Source organism: Gossypium hirsutum, chromosome A05 (assembly GCF_007990345.1).
Source record: "Gossypium hirsutum isolate 1008001.06 chromosome A05, Gossypium_hirsutum_v2.1, whole genome shotgun sequence".
NCBI lineage: Eukaryota > Viridiplantae > Streptophyta > Magnoliopsida > Malvales > Malvaceae > Gossypium > Gossypium hirsutum.
This window is the reverse complement of record NC_053428.1, coordinates 36,171,770-36,193,317: the sequence shown is the minus strand read 5'-3', so window position 1 is coordinate 36,193,317 and position 21,548 is coordinate 36,171,770. Positions and strand designations below refer to the sequence as shown.

Below are 21,548 nucleotides of genomic sequence, written 5' to 3'. Positions count from 1 at the left end.
ATTTCCAATGATGAATTTCAAAAGTATAATGTTTTTCGTTGTGCTTTTGTCATGTCTTTTGGTCTCAAAAGCTGAAAAAGTTGAAGTTGTGGTTGAAGGAGCAACTTCCATTGCTCAAACGGATGAAGATTTTATTTGTGTTACCCTTGATTGGTGGCCTACAAACAAGTGTGATTACGATCAATGCCCGTAGAGTCAAGCTGGACTTTTTAATTTGGTGATTTTATTTTATATTTTGAGTATACATTGATAAAGACGATTTATTTACTTAGATGTTTATTAATTTGTATTATATATTCTATTTGTAGGATTTGAAGAACAAGATTATTGAAAAGGCTGTAAAAGGTGAATATTGGAGTTATTCTAATGAATGTTTTGTTTACTAATATGCTAATTAAGGTTGGTGAATAAATTATGGTTTCAGCATTTCATCCTTTGAGAATTAGAGTTGGAGGTTCTTTGCAAGATCAAGTGGTGTACAATGTTCGAAACAATATTGAGAATTGTCAACCATTCCAAAAACAAGATAAGGGATTCTTATTTGGTTTCTCCATTGGATGTCTTGACATGAAGAGATGGGATGAACTCAATGAGTTTTTCAATCAAACTAGGTATAAATTTAAGACATCTATGTTATTTTTAAATAGTAATTATGATAAGAGTTATTAATGTTATTTTTATGTTGCAGAGCCAAAGTTACATTTGGTTTAAATGCTCTTATCGGAAGAACAGAGTCTAAAACTGAAAAGACTCTTTGAGTTGGTGATTGGTATTCACATAATGCTCGAGATCTCATGAGTTATACAATTTCCAAAGGATATAAAATTGACTCTTATGAATTAGGTATTTGATTAATATTAATATTTTTATTTTATATGTTTTCAAATTAGTTTATATACGATTGACTTTCATCAAATGCAATTTTCATTTTTTTTTAGGAAATGAATTGTGTGGATTAGGAGTTAGTGCTAAGATTGAAGCTAAACAATATGCAAAAGATATGGCAACACTTAAAAATCTTGTAAAAGAGATGTATCCAAATCCTAAAACTCAACCAAAGATTTTAGGCCCGGGAGGTTTCTATGACAACAAATGGTTCGATACTTTTTTGGATGCTTCAGGACATGATGTTATTGATGGAGTTACACATCATATTTATAATCTTGGACCTGGTATCTATCTACATATCAATTAAAAAATAAATATATTTTTTATTAATTTGCGTTCCCATGATTTGTTTAATTTTATTGGTGAATAATACAGGTAATAACCCGGATGTGGTTCGTCGTGTTCAAGATCCATTTTTCTTGACTCAAATTGCTCAAACATTTAAAGATGTTTCAAATGCTATTGACAAATTTGCACCATGGTCTGGTGCATGGGTTAGTGAATCGGGTGGAGCTTATAACAGTGGTGGCCAATTAGTGTCGTATACATTTGCATTTGGCTTTTGGTAAGTGTTTTTTAAATCTTTTATTTGTTGATTGTTTTGGAGTCCCTATTAAAATCTAATAATTAACTTATGACTCCAAGAGGTACTTGGACCAATTGGGAATGACATCAATTTATAACCACAAAGTTTATTGTAGACAGGCTTTGACCGGGGGCAATTATGCTCTTCTTAATACTACCACATTTGTTCCTAATCCAGATTATTACAGGTACCTTTCATATATTTTCCACTATATTTGTTGTTAATTTCATTTGTTTTAATTTTATTTGTTAAAATATCTTTTGCAGTGCGCTTTTGTGGCATAAAATTATGGGGAGCAAAGTTCTTTCAGTCACGCATAAGGGTTCTCCATATTTACGTGTATATTCTCATTGTTCCAAAAAGGAGGTAATTTTTATTATTTTGGTCGTCTAAATTAACTTTAATTTTAATTTTTCATTTATTAAATTTTTTTTATTGCAGCTTGGGGTTTCTTTCGTTTTCATCAACTTATCGAAAAATACCTCTTTTGAAATCGATCTTTTCCAAGATCTAAATTTAAATGGTGGGAGTCCAAATTTTGAATTTGAAGGACATAAAGAGCGAGAAGAGTATCATTTGACTCCAAAAGATGGAAACATCTTAAGCAGTGTCTTATTGTTGAACGGAAGGCCACTAGAACTTTCAGACTCGTTGGAGATAATTGAATCCAAAGCTTGTTGATGGGTTGAAACCCATTAACATCGTTGCTCATTCAATCGCATTTGTAACCATAAGAGATTTCAATGCACCTGAATGCTTTTAAGATTTTATTTCCTTTAGGAGCAAAATTTATTTATTAGGCGAATTTAAAATTTTTGATTTTTGAGGAACAAGATTCATTAATTTTGGTCCTTAGGTAAATTTAGGTTATGATGTTCATTTTTTCAATTTTTAATTTGTTGTTTCTGATTAAAATAAATTATTCTTTTTTTTAAAATTAATTTACTATTTGTTTCTTTTTCTTTTTTAATGTAACTTATAATTATGTTTAGTAACAATTTCCGTATGCGATTTCATCGAAGATTTTAAGCAAAAGTTTGGAATAAAGGTTATGAGTATACATATTTACAACATTGTATAGTAATTAATACTGTATTACTACAAATTAATCAATACATGTCAGAAATTACTACAAAAGCCTTCTTTAATACAACTTGCTACTTTTGCCTACATCCTCGGCCATAAATAAACAGCAAAAGAAAACAAACTTTATTCTTAAATAAATAAATAAAGATTGTTTTTGGCTTATTAAACGAACCTTATCTCATTCATTATTGCAGCTTTTTGTACCAATCTGAGATATTTATATATTCTTTTTATTTTAGATTATAATATACATTTTTTATCTAGATTTGATTGGTTTTGTTAATTTATGGTTGGTGTTATGAAGAATAAGTATAATTTTGGAGCAGGTTGTCCTATTAGCATGAATGGAAGCTAACGATCTTTGGTTTGATGGCCCATCTCCAAAATCTGGAATGATGTTCGCTGGTAAATTGGGAATGGTCGAAATGTTCGTTTCTTGGACAGAATCGCTGGTTAACCATTTGGCCACTCAAGGAATTATTGAATTTCGATGCTACTGCCAAATGGTAGCTTTTGCTAATAAACTTAATCAAACAACTCTTCTTCATTTAGCCGGGATGATCAATATGTATCGAAAGAGTCTTCAATTGAGAGATTTTCATTAGTATAGGAAGTTTGTGAGCACTGGGGAGTGAAGTAACAAATATGGAGGAGCAAATTGTCGCATCGAGTGCAATATTTTCTTTGGTTGCTGGTCAAGGATAGACTAATGAGTAGGAAATGTTGCTGCAGACTGTCTGCTTTATGTTTCTTTCCATAGGTTTAGAGATTTATTGTTTGATGAAAGTATTGGTGTCTAGAACTAGACATATTCTTTCTCCAACCCATAAATAGGAGGGCATGCGCTTTATTACACTCAAATTCACGTACTCCTATATTGACAACAATATTTATACTAATCGAGCTAAAAGTCAGTCGACATAGGCATACATTAGTATAATTTATCTAACCAATGCCCAAATCTTGCAAAGGCATGTTGAAATTCGTCTCCTATCACTGCTCAATCAGTGGTTTTTTAACCTGCATCCGGGAACCTAAAAAATTTCCATTTTTTTCCTTCTCTTTAAAATAAATTGTTTTGTTTTCTTAAAAATTTAAATTGTTTTATATTTTTTAAAAAGTTGGTATATTGATCCAATCATAAGAATTGAACCAATCTTTGAATAAATTATTCAAAGAAATCAACATAAAAAACAAAAAAAAACTACTATTGAAACAATATTATAATTTTTTTAAAATTTTAATTATTTATTTATATATTTTTGAAATCAATAATCTATCTGTGATTCAACTGCGGAGGGAGATAATTGGCAATGGCACCTTGAATGTTGGCCTTAAACCTAACCCATGTCTTAACGGGCTTAAGTACTTTCGTTCATATACTCCAAATATGGATCCAGACTCAGATTTTGGACGAATAATCCTCCTCTGCTCTTGAATAAACAGCCCTGACCTTCCATTCCATCCATTGTGAATCAACTAGCATTTGCATCACACCATGAAATTCCGATACGCCATGGTTTGTTCATCCAACCAGAACCGTAGCATGGAGGCCCACTCCCTCCTCAAGAAGCAGGGTTTCGATGTTTCCTCCTACGGAACCGGGGCTCACGTCAAACTCCCTGGTCCTTCTCTCAGGGAACCAAACGTTTACGAGTTTGGGACCCCTTACAAGCACATGTTCGACGACCTCCGCCGCAAAGACCCAGAGCTGTAACTCTTCTCTTACTTTTCACTTTCAATTTCTATTGAAATTTGAAAACCGAGAGTGGGTTTCTTTTTTTTTTCCAGGTATAAGCGGAATGGGATATTGCCAATGCTTAAAAGAAACTTGAGTGTGAAATTGGCGCCCCAGCGTTGGCAAGACAATGCTGCTGATGGTTGTTTTGACATTGTTTTCACTTTTGAAGAGAAGGTTTTTGATATGGTTCTTGAAGGTTCAGCTCCATCTCTTTAATTATACTCGTACAATATTAATAATCCTTCTAGGAATTTTATGGGATTTATTGAACTTTATTTAGTTTTATAATTCATATTAGTATGTTCTTGTTTGAGATTATCGGTTACGTGACAATATTCAGGAAATATGAAAATTTTAATACCCTTCTGTTTGAGTAAATGTTAAATTTAGTTAATTTATCTATTCAACCTATGTTTTGTTCTTGCTTCAGAAAATGAATAAAGTTTTAGTCTTTGGGATGTTGATGTGAAGCTTCAACTCTTCATTTTTTTCTGTGAGTAAATTGTATTGGGGGTATGGAGATATGAATTCCAGATACATAAAAAAAGAAAAAAAAACAATTAAATATACCAATCACAATTTTATATGTTGCTTTGAGAATCATATGATGAACTGGAAGTCATGATGTCATTGCCATCTTAATTTTCTAATTGATTTTCCAATGTTGTTACGTTATAGAAACTCATGATTTTGTCTGCTAAATTAGCTAGACATGTCCCGAGGTGTATGGTATGTTGCATGACTTTTTGGGAAAATTACATGGTGGGAACAGATTAGTTCTCCTTTCCTTAGAAAATGAACCAATGTCAACTTAAATCGAGCTTCTAATGCTGTCATTGGAGAAAGGATTTACCAAGTGGTCAAGGTATAGGTCAAGAACAAGCTCTCAGTGGTAAGGGAGCTTAATATTGCAGGAGACTTTATTTCATTACTACTACGAGTTTTGTAGCAGAATACATTTTGGAAAGTTGAACTTCTATTTGTCTAGGATAAGTTGTTGGCTGGATTAGTGAATCTATTTCCAATGAACCTTTCCTCGAATTTATACCTTAGAATTGTAATTTTTTTCGTAAGCTCATGGAACTTGTTCTTTTCTTTGGAACTTTATGGCATATGAATTTTCTCCGATGTTTCACAGATATAAATTAATTTTACCTGTCGATTGAAAATCATCAAAGGTAATGTTGGAAGCCATCAATTACAGAAGATTCTGCTTGCCTCCTATAAGTTGTTGCCTGTTGGCTCATGTCAAACTTAGTCTGTCTAGTCCTCTTTGTATAATGCTTTTCTGTTTACATGTAGTTCAAATATGCTTATGTTACTTGATGACCCTAGAATCGTTTGATCCAGTTAGAATTTCTTTTTCTTTTCTTTTGTCCCTTATGACTTCTTTTGCTCATCATCTTGAATGTGCTAATAATGGCAGATCTGCACAACCGGGATCAAGTTCTCCTGAAAAGTGTGCTGGTGATCAACTTAGAGGTTAAAGATAATCATGAGGAAGCAGCCATAGGAGCTCGTATTGCTTTAGATCTATGTGAACAGGTGCATGTCATGTCATGTAATGTTTTTGATATTCTGTTATGCTTGATATTTCATCAGTAGGCTGTTGCGTTTGATATATTTCTTTTTCCTATGATTTTCATGCTTAGATCGAAGCTGTTGAGTCATGGGAGGATTCGATTGATGATATTATGGTTTCTTTCGAGAATAAACACCGTAGGAAGCTGTTGTATAGTATCTCTTTCTACTAAGGTATCCCTTACAGTCAAATGATTAGTACCTAATTTCCTGACCGTGACACTTGCTAAGATTTTTTGTCATTAACCAGTTCCTCTTTTCCATCCTGCCATTTTATTTTGCTCTTTTCATGTAGGATTAGTTTCTGAGCATGATGGAATAAGACTACTTCCTTTTTAGATGAAACTACCGGGATTGTGATTCTGTTTTGATACCTTTTATTACATGTAGTTTTGCATGTAATAGTTGTGATTTTCTGGTGGCGTGAGGTATTAGGAGAGTCGGGGATCACAATTGATAAAGACAGGGCTATTTCCGTCGTCTATAGAGCATGACACTGACACTCTTCTAATCAAATGAGACCTCATCAAGTAGTCCACGGGGCTATTTTCATGGTCTAAAGAGCGTGATACTCTTGTAATCAAATGAGACATCATCAGCAAGCCCACTTCAAGCAAGCATGATGAACCATAATTACTTTGAATGTAACACCCCTCTCTGTGATTGGTATTTTATCATTTTGTTCAATATTTTTTTATAGTTATTGAGAGTCTTTTCTGTCTCGATGACAATCTGGTTTTTGGTCAGAATCTAGGATTGGCTCTATGCTTCTTGCTAAAGCTGATTTCCTTGCTAGAGTTCATATGGTTTGTGTAGGGATTGTTTGTGGAGTTGTTCTTGTGACCCCAAGTTTATGTAGGTTATGTATATGAGGACAAAATAGCAATGAAGAGGGAAAACCAAATCAAGCAATGGTAACCCTAAAAATAGTCTTGCATAATTAGAAATCCTAAACAGTCGCTTCCTATGTAACTTGGACTAGGTGTGAGGATTGGATAAGAGTATATATCTAACATGGGTATGATCAAACTTTTTAAAACTTATATACATGCACATTTGGAGAGTCGTGGCCTATACCCATGTTTGGATATTCATTGGACATGTATCTGACATGGTACTTTGAAAAGGAAATTAAGAGTCTGCACTATAGTCACAGTAAACATTATTTTTGCTTCGAACTCCAATAGTGTGGTTTGCTTACAATCGACGTGCTTTTGGAAAAATGCATGTTATCTGTTATGTAGGAACTTGATAAGGAATAACCCTTCAATATATGAAGAACTTATAAAAATTTTATTTTTATGCATACCATGTATTCATATTCGATACTCATCTTAACATTGATGATAGCAGGTGAGCATTGTGGTCCAAAAAGTGCAAGCAAAGTATGTTGATGAAAAACTATGGTTATGCATTTTATTGTTTGATAAAAATAGTTCCAAAGTTTTTAAGAGTTTTTTTCCCCTAAAAAAGTTAAAAAATCTGAAGTTTAGGGCTTTGCACTTAAAAGGTAACTATCAATGGGCTATAAAAAAAATTTAAGAATTGCATATAATTTTGGGTAAGATAAATAAGTAGACAGATTAAAAAAGAAGTAAACAAAATGTGATATAAATAATTAAGTGAATTGGTTGAATCTCTGAAATCGTTTAATTGAGCAATTTACTATTATTCTTAAATTGTCTAATAAAAAAAAATGTATTGTTAGCAGACTAGAATAGCGCTCGTTAAAATATTTTTAAATATTATGATTAATTACAATAAAATTTTGATATGGAATTCACAATTTATGTAAATTGTATTGACAACGGTGAAAATTGAATTATTAAATAAAAATCTATTTATATAATTACATAAAATAAAAATTATATTTTGATTAGTTAAACCTAATATTGAGATTTATAAATATAAACTGATTGATTCCAATTAGTATAAATTTTTATATTTTAAATTAATTTTAATAAATACTTGTATATATTAGTATAGAAGGAAGTGGAATGTTGAATGACACAACATTGTTGTAGATTAAATTTATTCATGAATCCATAAATTCATTTGATCTGACAAAATTAATTTATATTACATCAAAATTAAGTAAGGATGGCAACGAGACCATCTAGGGTGGTTTTTTTGCTTTTCCTGATCCCCACCTAATTTTTATGTCTCTACCCCAAACTCAATTTTGTTTAATACTTTTACCTTCACTTCACTCACCCCAAAATTATAAAATTATGAAATTATAATTAAAAACCATAAAAATAGTTATAAAATTAAAAACCTATATTACATGTCAATTTCTATTATTTAGTCCATGTACTCTAATTTTGAAATTTTAATCTTGATGAAATGATAATCATTAAATTTGTTGAGCTAAATTTTGTTAATTTTAAAATTTTTTATGACAAACATATTATTATATGTACGGTGCTATGTTACTTTCTATGCTCACATAACACTTATAGAAAAAGTCATGCCACTTTAATTAATGAATTTAATAATATATATAAAAAATTAATAAATTTAATAATTACTGTTTGTATTATTACTAAAAATAGTGGTGAAGCGAGGGGTTGGTAGGGGCCCCAACCCCCTAAAATGAATTTTTTTCATTTAGATCTGTTTACAATTTATAAAATTTTAAATTAGTAAAAATAAGATTATACTTTGACCCCTTAAAATGATAAAAATTATAAAAATATAAGCTAGAAAAATATTGAAATTGCATTTAAACTAAACTATTATATAAAAATCTTTTAAAGATAGTTTAAGTAATGGCATAATTGTAATTAAGAGAGGAGATTTTAATTAAATAATTAAAAAAGGTGTGTTATGACCCAAACTGTTAAATAAAATGGATAATATTCTCAATTAATATTGAAAGGAAAAGGAATCATGTTGATGAGTAATAAAAAAAACCATTAGGCTTTGGCAGACAAAGGCTTTCATTGTAATCTCAAAAAACAAAGATTTCACTATTTGGATTTATTCTAATCTTATATTATTTTTAATTGTAGTTATAAATTCATTAAAAATAAATAATCATTTTTTAATAAAATATAATTATTTTAGAAAGAAACCAGGGGCTTGCATCATGTCAAGATTAAGACATCCTTTTTTTAAAACATCAACTCAACTGGATTACGTACGTTGCTTTGCTCATTACTTAAAGTCTTAAAAATCAGCAGCCTTGTATCTTTCTTTAACAATGGTTTGCTGGTTTACATATTTTGTAGGAGTTTGTTTTGGTTGCCATGCTCTGCTTGTTTGGGTTTTAAATCAATATTAAATAATTTAAGTTTCGTAATTAGTGCATTTTAACCCTTTTTCATCAATATCAATATCAACTTTACTAATTAATATAAAATTTTGATATTTTAAATTAAATCTTAATTCTTTGATATTTAACATTTCCATTTTTCGTACATATTTAAAAATAAATATAATAATTTATTATATCTAATTAGTAATTTTATATTTTATATTTCTATCGCTGCCAGTACGGGTACCGTCCTTTTTTCTGAAATTTTTGTTAAAACATTCATGTTTTAAAGCTTTAAAATATATAATTAAAATGATCATAAATTTAAGCACGATAACATGCTTTTACATAAATATTTCTTTTTTTTTAAAAAAAAATAGTATAAAGGGTTGAGTTTAGAAAAAATAGATATTCGATGACATCAACGTTTGCTATACGGGCATCATTGTAATTCGATGATATATAAAGGTCAAATTCTAGTTTTGGTCCCTCAGTTATCTTCAAATTTGGAATTTCATTCTCATACTTTAATTTAGTATAATTCGATTTCTTTATTTTTATAATGACATTAGTTATTTAAATAGCTAACACAATTAACTATTTCAATTAAAATATCAATATAGATTTTTCTGAAAAATATCCCTTAGAGAGAAAAACTACATTAATTTTTTAAGCAAAATAGATATGAATGATGGTAACTATTTGACATAATTAATTAAATCATATATAAAAAATTCAAGTGGAGGTACCAAAACCATAATTTAACCTTGGGTTTAACAGTTTAATTTGTGACTTAACAATAGATGTCAATAAAGGGCCCTAATTAATGATTCTTCAACTTTAAATTCATAGGAGTAGATGAACTTCCTCGATGCAATTAAGGTTTAAACTTCATTCATCATTCTCTTTTAACTTTTGGATTTTAATCCAAAAAGTATGGTTTCTAATTATTCATTCATTTTTAAAAAAAAAATACTTTTTTTTCAATTTTATATTATACTCATACTTATACTTATTATTAAAATGAAGAAAGAATTGAAAGAGAAATATAGAAAGTTAAGTTGATTTTATTAATAAGTATGAGTATAATTTATATTATTTATAATGAAGCAGTTAAAATAATAATAAAATTAGATAAAGAAATATTAACCTAATCAACATCATTCAAATTAAATATCTTATCTAGTTTAATTTTAAATAAGATATCTCATTCTTCACAATTCATTTGGTTGTTCCAATATTACATTATAATTTAGTGATGTTATATTCTAAAATAAAATTCAACATTTCGTTCACCTCTGTAATTTTATTTTCTCAAATAATGTCAAAATACTATAATATAGAGTGTAATCTCATTACAACTCATATTAGATTATGGGCATAATTTTAAATTTTAAATTTTAAATCAATTTCTAATAATTATTATATTTATTCTAGTAATTTATTTATTAATATATTAATTATGGTTGGTGATACAATCATTTTTTTTAAATGAATTATTATAACTATATTTTATAAATTTCTTTCAACATCGCATATTTACTTATCAACATATAAATTGTAATAAAAAAGTAAAGATTATAGTAATATAATTTATCATAATTTTATGAAAATTATGACTAAATAACATTAAAGAAATTAAATTTATTAAAAAAAAAATCTATAATAAGAACAATTTAATAAAATATAAATTACGTGAAACAAATACCTAAATCCTACTGTGGAATCAGATAAACCAAATATCCGTAATATAAGATTCATAATCCTAATTTTACATTCCTTGAGCCGTTAGGAAGAAAGTGATAATATATTATAACATAATAGTTGGTGATATTATTTCACAGACTGCAGGTATTGGTTGGGTTTGTTTCGACCATGTTGTTTGATCAGAAAAGTTTGTTGCCACCTCACTGGACTTTCTCTATTCTCTGCCGTAAAATAATGTTTCTTATGAATGAATATATCTTTTTCTTATCACAATGCCAATCCCTGAAGAGAACGAGAACATAAAGTTTATCGGTACATCTAATTTCCTGCCTGCTGGCCAAGTTATGATTCATCATCATCACCACTTCTTTTCCCCACATGGCTCCTTTAAAGTGCCATTCCCAAGCTATCTTTTCGTAAAATCAGCTTCTACTTTGTTTTGGTCTATTTTGATATCTGAATTTGATGATTTAATCAGTATTATTAAAATAAGATTAAATCAAATAAGTCGACAACTGATTGATATAACGCTTCGAACAAAGGGGTTGGACTGATTAACTTAAAAACTACTTGAAATTGATAAAAATAAAAAATAAGAACAAAAATCGATAATTGAATAGGCTGAACCAATTTGATATTTTTTTTCAGATTTTTATGAATTTTTAATTATTTATTTAATTTTTTTGGTCCGATGGTTGAACCAATCTAATTAGTTGAATCGAAAATTAGTAGTCTAATCTATTCAATTACCAATCAAATTATTAAAATACTAAATGTGACACTTTAAGATTGTACTACATCATCACCTGAAAATTTATATAAAATTTTTAATTTCATGGTAAAATCTCATAGTGCGACATTATAAAACTTTTTATATTTTTCAAGTTCAAAGACCAAAATGAACCTAATTGTCATTATCAAGTGCTAAAGTAGATAAAAAAAATATAAGTGAACCAAAATAAATCTAGTTGGGAAGTTTAAGTAACAAAAGTTATATTATCTTTTATATATATATATATATATATATAAGCACTGGCCTCAGCTTCTGCATTTTGATTTGGAGATGAAATTGCCCTATCATTAACTCAACTAAAACATTCTCCATGGCCCTATAATTTACTACCGCATTCGCACCATTCTTATCATAAAATAAAACACAACATAGGATACTTTACTTAAATAAATGAATATAAGTTATTATTATGATAAAATAATGCATAAATGATAATCTAGGCACAAATTTTGGTTGTAATAACAAGATCCCTCTTCTAATTTCATCATTAATATCACCAAATTTCGTTTTAATTATTTCTCACTGTACCATGTGCCTTGCAATTCAGATAATGCTGCTTTTAAATATTCCAGTTCAATAAGCAAATGGTTTCCAATTTCATTTTGGCTCTATTTGTTTTGATTTATGTTCAATGACTATCTATCTTAATAATATTATTTCCAAAATTCAAATCTATATTCTCTTTAAAAGTAAAATGTGTCTTATCATTACATTAGATTCTTGGTATCAATTTCTAGCCACCATGGGAGCAAAAGATTCTCAATTTACCAAAATTCCAATGTTTACTGTATAATTTGCAAGTGATGATAGATTTAACAATTATTTAAGCTTAATTTAAACATGTCTGGAACAGTTAATTAGCACCCAGCATCTGAACTTCAAATCTTCTCTCCCTACTTAATTAACAATCTTTTTACTAATTATTTCCTAGTATGTTTTAGTTATGTTCTACGCAAACCACCTTTATTAATTTCGATTTTTTTTTTATAAACCAAGCCACCTTTATTTAATATAACAAAAAAAAAAGTAGATTAATTTTTTTATTGCCAACTAAGAACTTATTATTTAATAAACTAAATCAATATCAAATTTCCTAGCTGTTTCTTTCATCCTAAACACTTTTGGAAGTGAGATTAAATTTATATTTAAAAAATGAATTTATAAAGCAAAGGCTGCAGGAGTTGGACTACCTTTGCTGGTTTAAGATCCTCATTCTCTTCCCTTTTGACCAATTATGCTTTATAATATATTATCTCATATATCCATATATATATATACATGTACAGAGGCCTTGTTCTTCCAGCATCAAGCTCTTAATTAGTGAGGTCTCTCTTCTATAAGCAAGAGAATATAGTGCAGAGAGAGTCTTAAACTCTCTCTGATCAGTAAGCATTTTATGCCTTTTTGAATATATATAATATAGTTTTGCTTCTTCTTTTTTTATTGGTTTGTAAATTTTGTATAGGAAGATTGGAAAGTGGGTTCATACTTAGTGATAAATTTGGGAGTGGGTCTGCAACTGTAATGGAGTGCTTTTGATCTACTTACTGACCACACAAAGTCCAGCTTGCTGCCTCTACAACATTGCCTATTCGTAACTCACAAGCAAAAACCAAATAATCACTCACAGTCACACACCCCTCTTGCAAAAAACCAAACCAAACCAAACTAATTAAGATTCGTGTTCTTTTCGCAAACCCAACCTGTTTCTTTCTTTATAAAACCAAACCATATATAGTAACCCTAGTTTCTCAGACAGGCAAGCTCCTCATCTGTCTCTGATCGGTATTCCATTAGAGCTATCTAGATGGAGTTTACAGGCCAAATTGGGTTGATTTGGGAGGAAACCAAGGTGCCATTGGTGGTGCCAGTTTTGAAAGTTATGGTGATTTTGTGTTTGGCGATGTCCGCAATGCTTTTCATTGAAAGGGTTTATATGGGAATTGTGATAGTGTTTGTCAAGTTGTTTCGGAGAAAACCTGAGAAAATGTACAAATGGGAGCCAATGAAGGACGATGTTGAGCTTGGTAATTTGGGTTATCCCATGGTTTTAGTTCAAATCCCAATGTATAATGAAAAAGAGGTTCGTACACTTCCCTTGATTTATATATGTCTATATAGATAAATTTGCTTAGGTTTAGTGTTATGTTGGATATATAGGTATATCAGTTGTCAATTGGAGCTGCATGTGGACTTTCATGGCCAGCTGATCGGGTCATAATTCAAGTGCTTGATGATTCAACAGATCCTGCCATTAAGGTTCTCTCGTTAAACATTTTAATGGAGCTTTTACGTAGACTTTTAAATAACAATAGTAACATTGTGTTGTAGACACTGGTGCAAGTGGAATGTCAAAGATGGGCAAGCAAAGGCATTAATATAAAGTACGAGATAAGGGACAACAGGAATGGATACAAAGCAGGAGCTCTAAAAGAAGGGATGAAACATAGCTATGTTAAACAATGTGATTATGTGGCCATTTTCGATGCCGATTTCCAGCCTGAGCCACACTTCCTAACCCGCACCATCCCTTTTCTTGTCAACAACCCTCAACTTGGGCTTGTTCAAGCTCGTTGGAAATTTGGTAACCTTCATTAAATCCCTCCCCCCTTCCTTTGCTAGACCTTCCTTAACATTCTTTTGCTTTAGTTTTTGCGTGAAACATATGTTTTTATATCGGTGGTCCTTCCGCTATTCTTTTGTTGTTTGCCCACGGATGCACGATCTTCATCAATTCTATGTAACGTATAGGGTTTCGCTAGAGTTGATTTTAAGATACTAGTAATCATTATTTATTTCACTCGTTAGATTGATGAAAGTAAACATGATCCATCGTGACATTTAATATCAAAACTGGTTACGAGGCTGAAAAAAAATTGATTATGAGGTACGTATTACTTTTCTGCTATTGAGAATATATAGTGGATTTTGATGGAGTGGGAAAGATGTCATGCTCGGACGAGCCATAAATCCTACATAGATTATGTATTAGAGTTAATCTAGAAAAATAAATACTTACAGTACCTTTTAACTTGCAAGACATTTTTTTTGAAAAAAAATGAATCCTAATAAATCAAAATGAACAATAATAATTTATAAGTTGTATGAATCGTAACACATAAATTACTTTTTTTAGTGATATCTTTGTGCACAACACGTTGCTAGGTTACACAGTTTGGTGGGGAAAACTATTGTCATTTAACCCAAAATTTTTTTAGAAAAGGTCATATATAATATATATAAATATATAGTCAAACATGGCAACTCCATGCATGATCAGCAGGACATTATATATATGTAAAAGCTTGACTATTTCTTATGGATTAAAGTTGTAGTTTAAGTAGCATAACTGACCATCCTTTTATACATGTCGATACATTAACCATGAATTTATTAGTGTGGTAGATACTGGACGTGTTACTCATTTAGAGATAATTGTGAGGTTTGGGGTAATGTGTTGCAGTGAACTCAGATGAATGCCTAATGACAAGGATGCAAGAGATGTCATTGGATTACCATTTCATAGTGGAGCAAGAAGTGGGGTCATCTACCCATGCTTTTTTTGGTTTCAATGGTAAATTTCACATGCATTCCCATCAAAGCATTTCTCCCTTTTTATCAAATATATATAGTAGACTATACCAATTGAATTAAGCTTTTAAGGCATCCATAAACACCTTTTAAGTCCTCTCATAAACAAAACTTTGTAAGTATAAATATATGAGACATATATATGATGGCAGGGACGGCTGGTGTGTGGAGAATTTCAGCAATCAATGAAGCTGGAGGATGGAAAGACAGAACAACAGTGGAAGACATGGATTTGGCTGTCCGAGCTAGTCTTAAAGGCTGGAAATTCGTTTATGTCGGTGACCTCAAGGTATAATTACTACTTTCGTTTAAAACTCATTTCGATTAACATAGGCAGTAGTTATATAATATCAAAATGATTTTTGACCATACAAATTATTGATTAATTTTAGGTGAAAAATGAACTGCCAAGTACTTTCAATGCCTACCGAAATCAACAACATAGATGGTCATGTGGCCCTGCAAACCTCTTTAAAAAAATGGCAATGGAGATCATAAGGAATAAGGTATATTCATATATAATCCCCAAAATAATTCATTTTCTTATATATATGTGTGTGTAAGTTACTGAATGGAGTGTTGATTATTGCAGAAAGTTTCACTGTGGAAGAAGTTTTATGTGATCTACAGCTTCTTCTTTGTCCGAAAGATAGTGGCACACATTGTCACATTTGTGTTCTACTGTGTTGTTTTGCCTGCAACCGTTCTTGTTCCTGAAGTTGAAGTTCCAAAGTGGGGTGCTGTCTATATTCCTTCCATTATCACTCTTCTCAATGCTGTTGGAACTCCAAGGTCATTGCATCTAGTCTTATTTTGGATTATTTTTGAGAATGTGATGTCATTACATCGGACAAAGGCGACATTTATTGGTCTGTTGGAGGCCGGAAGAGTGAATGAATGGGTTGTTACTGAGAAATTGGGAGATGGTCTCAAGACTAAATTGGGTGGAAAAACGCCCAGGAAACCTCGTTTTCGAATTGGAGATAGGTAATTACTCTTGAATACCGTATAACATGTTACAAGTTTAATTAACATTGAGTGACTAATTTGTGGTTGGATACTAAATAAACAGAGTCCATATACTAGAGCTTGGAGTTGGGGCATACCTTTTCTTTTGTGGATGCTATGATTTAGCCTTCGGGAAGAATCGCTATTTCATTTTCCTCTTCCTGCAATCCATAGCCTTCTTCATCGCGGGTGTCGGATATGTTGGAACCATGGTTTCAACTTCTTAGCTATTTTTCATCATCTCTCCACATTATAATCATACTTCAATCTCTTTGATTGTTTTTCATTTTTTAATTTAAATTATTACAGAAGGTGGTCAGTCTGAGCCAAGGATTTGAATAATAAATTTGAATTGTATTATATTATATTTCTATCATCTGATGTTCAAGAAAAATGAAATAATTTACTCAAAAATATTGTGCAATATTCTCTTCTTCCATTTAATTTTACAACAAAAAGTCAAATATTGCCGTATGTCAACTTTTTTAAATAATTTTAATTTTAAGAGTTTTAATTCTTATAAAATAATCATCCTATATATGCCTAGTTTAACATCTCTTCTATCATTTTTAGTATTTTTTTCACAACAACAATTCTTGTTTAATATAGTTATTGTTACGAATAATCGTTATTTAATAATACCTATGTTCAGAACAAAATTCTAGTCTAGAATAACCATCTTTTGAGAACAATTATTGTTTGGAACTACTCTTATTAAGCAACTATGCTGAGAACAATTATTGTTCAGAATAGTCTTTACCAAGAACAACGCTGTTGAGAATAACTTATCTATTCGTAATAGGTCAGAACAACTATTGTTCGAGAACAACTCACGTTTCAATTGATGTTTCGTAGAAGATGTTTATTATTTCATCAAAGTCAAAGAAGTGGAAATAATATATAAAAAAATATGATAATGATATCAAAAAATTAAAAATATATAAAAATGCTAAAAAAGTATATATAGAATGAACTTGGACAAATGGCTGTCCATATGTGGATAATGAACTTGGACAACCATTTGTACCGGTTCTTTCCCTATGTGTAAAAAAATTATAATTTTTTTTATAAATTGATTTTTGTCACATGCCAAAATGTGATATTGCCACGTATTATCATGCTATTGAATGCCACATCAATATGTTTTTATAGTGTTAGAGCCAGTTTGGCAATGCTTTTGAGAAGTGCTTTTGAAAAATTTAAGCGTTTGGTGTTGCTGTCAAAAAATGCTTTTGAGAAGTAAAATGTCTATTTTAGACATGATATTATAAAGTAACAAATATGTATTTAAATAATATTTAAATTAGTTAATATTATGATATTTTAGCAAAAATATAAAAAATAATTTATTATAACTTATTGTTAATATTTTAATATATAATATTAATTTTAAATATTTCTAAGTAATTAATATTAATTATTTATTAAATTTAATTAGAATATGAGGGTGAAAAGGAAAGTTACAGGTGAAATTAAAGTTAATAGTATGTTAGAAGTGCATATTACTATAAATCCTTCCTTTGGGAAGAAAAAAAGCTTTATTCAGGATCAAAATCATGGGATTATGCAACCAATTTTCTGCTCCCTTAACAATGAAATAACTACCGTACTTTTTATACTGATGCGAGTTGTTTATGTGTATAGAACTGTGAAAAATATACAGGATCAAAAAGAGGCAAATGAAACCAGTTAAAAGTTCTGTCAAAGATGAAAAGGATGGAACCTTAGAAAATATCAGTGAACGTTAACAGCAGCTGCAGATAAAGAAGATGTCCAGAAGCTTGAACCGATCTGAAAAAAAATGTGAAAATATTAAACTATATTTCATAATTATTTCATAAAATCAAAGAGAGAAGAATGGAAACAAAAGATAAAACTTACTGGTAGTGAGAAGAGGAACAAACCAAAGGAAAAATAAAGTTCAAACAAAATAGAAGACAAAAGAGAAAAAGTGAAAAAAATATCTTGTAACGTGTAGAAATAGTAAGGTTAAAAAAAGATAAATTAATAGTCAAAAGTGTTTTTTGGCTGAGAAAAGCTAATTTTTCTTGCTTCTAGAACTAGCCAAAAGCACTAAATTTAAATAAAAAAAATTTGCCATTGTTAGCTGTTCTTTGCTGCTTTTGGAGAAAAAACATTTAATTGTGTATAAGTCCATCTCAAATGGAATGAAGAACGGGCCCTTAGTCAAGTGCTTAAAAAAAGTACCAAGTTGACTTATAGTTTTCAAGTTTAGAGATCAATTAAGTTCAAATAAAAATTTAGATACCAAGTAGGTATAAACTACCAAATTCAGATACCTCCACATAACCTTAATGGAAAATCCATCTATAACGGCCTGTTTTTTGTGAAATCGGAATAGTAGTTTTAGGACCACAAATCCGATGTCTTAAAATTTATTTTAATATTATTTTGTGGTTGTAAATGCCCAAATTTGCCCAAGCCCATAAAAAATAAACCAAAAATAATTAAATTGGTCCAAATATCAAGTCCATTTACAATAGTAATCAGCCCAAATTACATTCAACCCAAATTTAACCCTAGCCCATTGCCCGAAATACTTAAAAAAATTTCAAAAAAAAAGGAGACCTAAACCTTAATGCGTCGCACCCCCTGCTGCCACCCACGTGCCTCCGCAGCACGCCCACCTCCCGAGGCCTGGCCGCTTTGCAACAAAATAGCCAAGCCTCCTGCCTCGTTGAATCCCTAGACCTACAAACAGAGTAAGAAAAGGAGCAGGACAGAGACGCAATGAACAATAGCAAAAATTCAAAAATATTGTATTTATTCGACTATAAAGCCCTCGCCATCACTAATGTATTTTTTTGGACAGAATGAAATAAAAAAAAAACACGAATATCAATCAAAAAATAGAATAGAAATTTAAAAGGTGATTCTTTTTTTCTTTTATTTTATTTTTGAGTAGATTTATTTTGTAAATAGAAAATAAAAAACAAAAAAAAGGAAAGGTTTGAAGAAAACAAACCTTCGAATCCCGTCGTCGTGAATGGCGGAGGTAGCCACTTCCGATGAAAAGTGGCCAAAAACCGAAAGGTTTTTAACCTTTTGGGTACTTTTTTGTGGGGATTTCGGAAATTTTGGCCTTGAATCTATGTTTAGGGGGGTCAAAATGATAAAAAAATGATTTTTTTTATATTTTCGGCCACCGTGGACAGCGACGCCGTCGCTGATGACCTGAGGCGGCCACAGTGGTCTGGCACCGGAGCAATGGCCGGACTCGGAGGGGAGGGAGAGAGTGAGAGAGAGTTTTCTAAATTTTTTTTTAAAAAGAGGAGGAAATGATTTTTTTTGGATTTTTTTAAAAGTACTTATATAGTGTATTAAAATGGCGCCGTTTTAGAGGGGTTCAAAAAACCCCAAAACGACGTTGTTTTGGGGTTGAACTGAACCGACCTGACCCGCTCCAGAGGGATCCGCGTGTTTTCATTTTTTGGGCTATTTACGCCCCTGGTCCTTTTGCATTTTTGGGATGTTTTAATGTAGTCCTGTTTCCTTTTGTAATTATTTTTTAAATTGTACCCTATAATTTTATTTTTAATTCATTTTAGTCGTCTAAGATGTGACATCGTTTTGGGGGACAAGGGATAATTTCCTAGTTAGTCCCTTTATGTTTGCGCGCGTTCCATTTGGGTCCTTATTTAGGTTTTATTATTTATTTTAATAGGATTTATACCTTTAATTCCGTTTGAATTTCAATTCAGTCATTTAGTCAATTAATTTCATCCTTTTATATTTGTTTATTTATTATTTTTTCAAAAAAAGGAAATACCTAATTTAATATATCTATTTGCTTATTTGCTTATTTGCTTATCATTTATATATATATTAAAAGAATTAGATTATTTATGTTTTTTTACTATATATTGTTCTTATTATTATTACTATTATTGTCCATTGTTATCATTATTTATGTACTTTATTAAAAGTTGTACTTCTAATTTCATTTATATTCTACTTTGGTCCTTTTATTTTTTATATTTATTAACTATTTTTCTTAATATTTATTTATTTTATCTATTTATTTATTCCTTTATTTACACATTTTATTCTTCTTCTTCTTATTATTATTGTTATATTTTTATCTCGTCTTTGCTATTTTATTATTTTTCACATTAAAATTTTTTTTTACTTTACATTATGTATATCTATTTTACTTTCTTATTTATTTATTATTCTATACGCTTTATGTATACATATTAAATTTTGTAAGGTTAATATTTTCTTTATAAATGTTTGTTGATTCGTGTATTTCCTTACTACTAATATTTACTTATTTATCCTTTTGTTTATCATTTGTTTCCTCATTTTATGTATATGGTTTCATTGTCCCATCCATTTTTAAACATTTTATGTTATGTTTGTTTGTTTTTATATCATGCATTTATGTTTTATTGTTTTTCTTATTTATCGAGACTTGTTTACTAATATTGTATTCATCTTTGTAATTATATCATTGTCATCATAATATTTTATTATATATTGTATATCATTTTAAATATTACATTAATTTTCACCTAAATTCATAAAAAAAGAAAATTTTCAAAAATTAGGCAATGTTCCATATTTGGAAGATTTGAGAAAATCGTACCTTAACTTACGGGGTTTTGATTTTCTCGTTGAACTCGAATAATCGAATATCCTTTCAAAAATTAAAACACATAAGATTTTAAATAAAAAATAAAGGTTGGTTTATTCTCAAAGAGGCAAGATGTCGTGTCCTAACTTACAGGATCTGACACTTCGTTATTTTGATACGAGAGGGTCTTTAACGTTTATTTCATTCAAGAAAATTTTAATTAATATTTTAACGTTAATAAAAAGAGGGATCTTATAGTAAAATTCCTTCAAGTTTTCAAATTTTCGACATTAAGACATTAATTAATCAATTAGGTACCGATTTTGGGCGTTATGTGGGGGCTAATCCTTCCTCGTATGTAACCGACTCCCAAACCCGTTTTTTTTCAAATTTCATAGACCAAAATAGTTGTTTTAATGAATCAAAACATTTTATTAAAACGATCAAATTACGAGGTGATCCGATCACACCTCATACAAAAATGATTGGTGGCAACTCCCATTTTTTATTTTCGTTTTCAAAATAAAAAGTCAACCATTTCAAAAAATGGTTTCGACAGTGGTCTATAGCATGTTAGAATTATGGTATAAAAATTTCGTTAAGAAATTTTACCGTTTGTATGCTTAATTTCTGAAAAAAGATTAAATCGCGTAAAGTGCGAAAGTTGTGTTCTATTAGCTAAATGTTTTAAATAGCTATAGAACTTTAAAG

General features: G+C 30.0%; 2 protein-coding genes, 1 long non-coding RNA gene and 1 pseudogene across 4 annotated transcripts; 3 read left to right on the top strand and 1 right to left on the bottom strand.

Moving 5' to 3' along the window:
- Window positions 1–2,155, top strand: LOC107902501 (heparanase-like protein 2; annotated as a pseudogene).
- Window positions 2,156–3,842: 1,687 nt separating this feature from the next.
- LOC107904346 (RNA polymerase II subunit A C-terminal domain phosphatase SSU72) lies at window positions 3,843–6,762 on the top strand. 2 transcript variants are annotated; one of them, XM_016830685.2, is made up of 5 exons: window positions 3,843–4,273; window positions 4,352–4,497; window positions 5,728–5,846; window positions 5,954–6,056; window positions 6,178–6,762. In XM_016830685.2, the coding sequence occupies exons 1-4, from the start codon at window positions 4,059–4,061 to the stop codon at window positions 6,053–6,055; spliced, it is 582 nt and encodes a 193-aa protein (XP_016686174.1). In that variant the 5' UTR covers window positions 3,843–4,058; the 3' UTR covers window position 6,056; window positions 6,178–6,762. The 2 variants fall into 2 exon arrangements, with proteins under 2 accessions (XP_016686174.1, XP_016686175.1); XM_016830686.2 differs by having other exon boundaries at window positions 3,862–4,273; window positions 6,184–6,762.
- A 6,553-nt stretch (window positions 6,763–13,315) lies between these two features.
- On the top strand, window positions 13,316–17,597 carry LOC107904347 (glucomannan 4-beta-mannosyltransferase 9). Its single transcript, XM_016830687.2, has 8 exons — window positions 13,316–13,724; window positions 13,802–13,900; window positions 13,973–14,225; window positions 15,105–15,215; window positions 15,385–15,521; window positions 15,625–15,738; window positions 15,825–16,219; window positions 16,305–17,597. Exons 1-8 carry the CDS (start codon window positions 13,449–13,451, stop codon window positions 16,465–16,467), a joined length of 1,548 nt encoding a protein of 515 aa, XP_016686176.1. The 5' UTR covers window positions 13,316–13,448; the 3' UTR covers window positions 16,468–17,597.
- A 130-nt stretch (window positions 17,598–17,727) lies between these two features.
- LOC121229090 (uncharacterized) lies at window positions 17,728–18,377 on the bottom strand. The gene is made up of 2 exons (XR_005926588.1): window positions 18,122–18,377; window positions 17,728–18,031 (listed from the first exon to the last, which is right to left on the bottom strand). It is a non-coding gene; the product is annotated as an uncharacterized lncRNA (long non-coding RNA).
- Window positions 18,378–21,548: the final 3,171 nt, after the last annotated feature.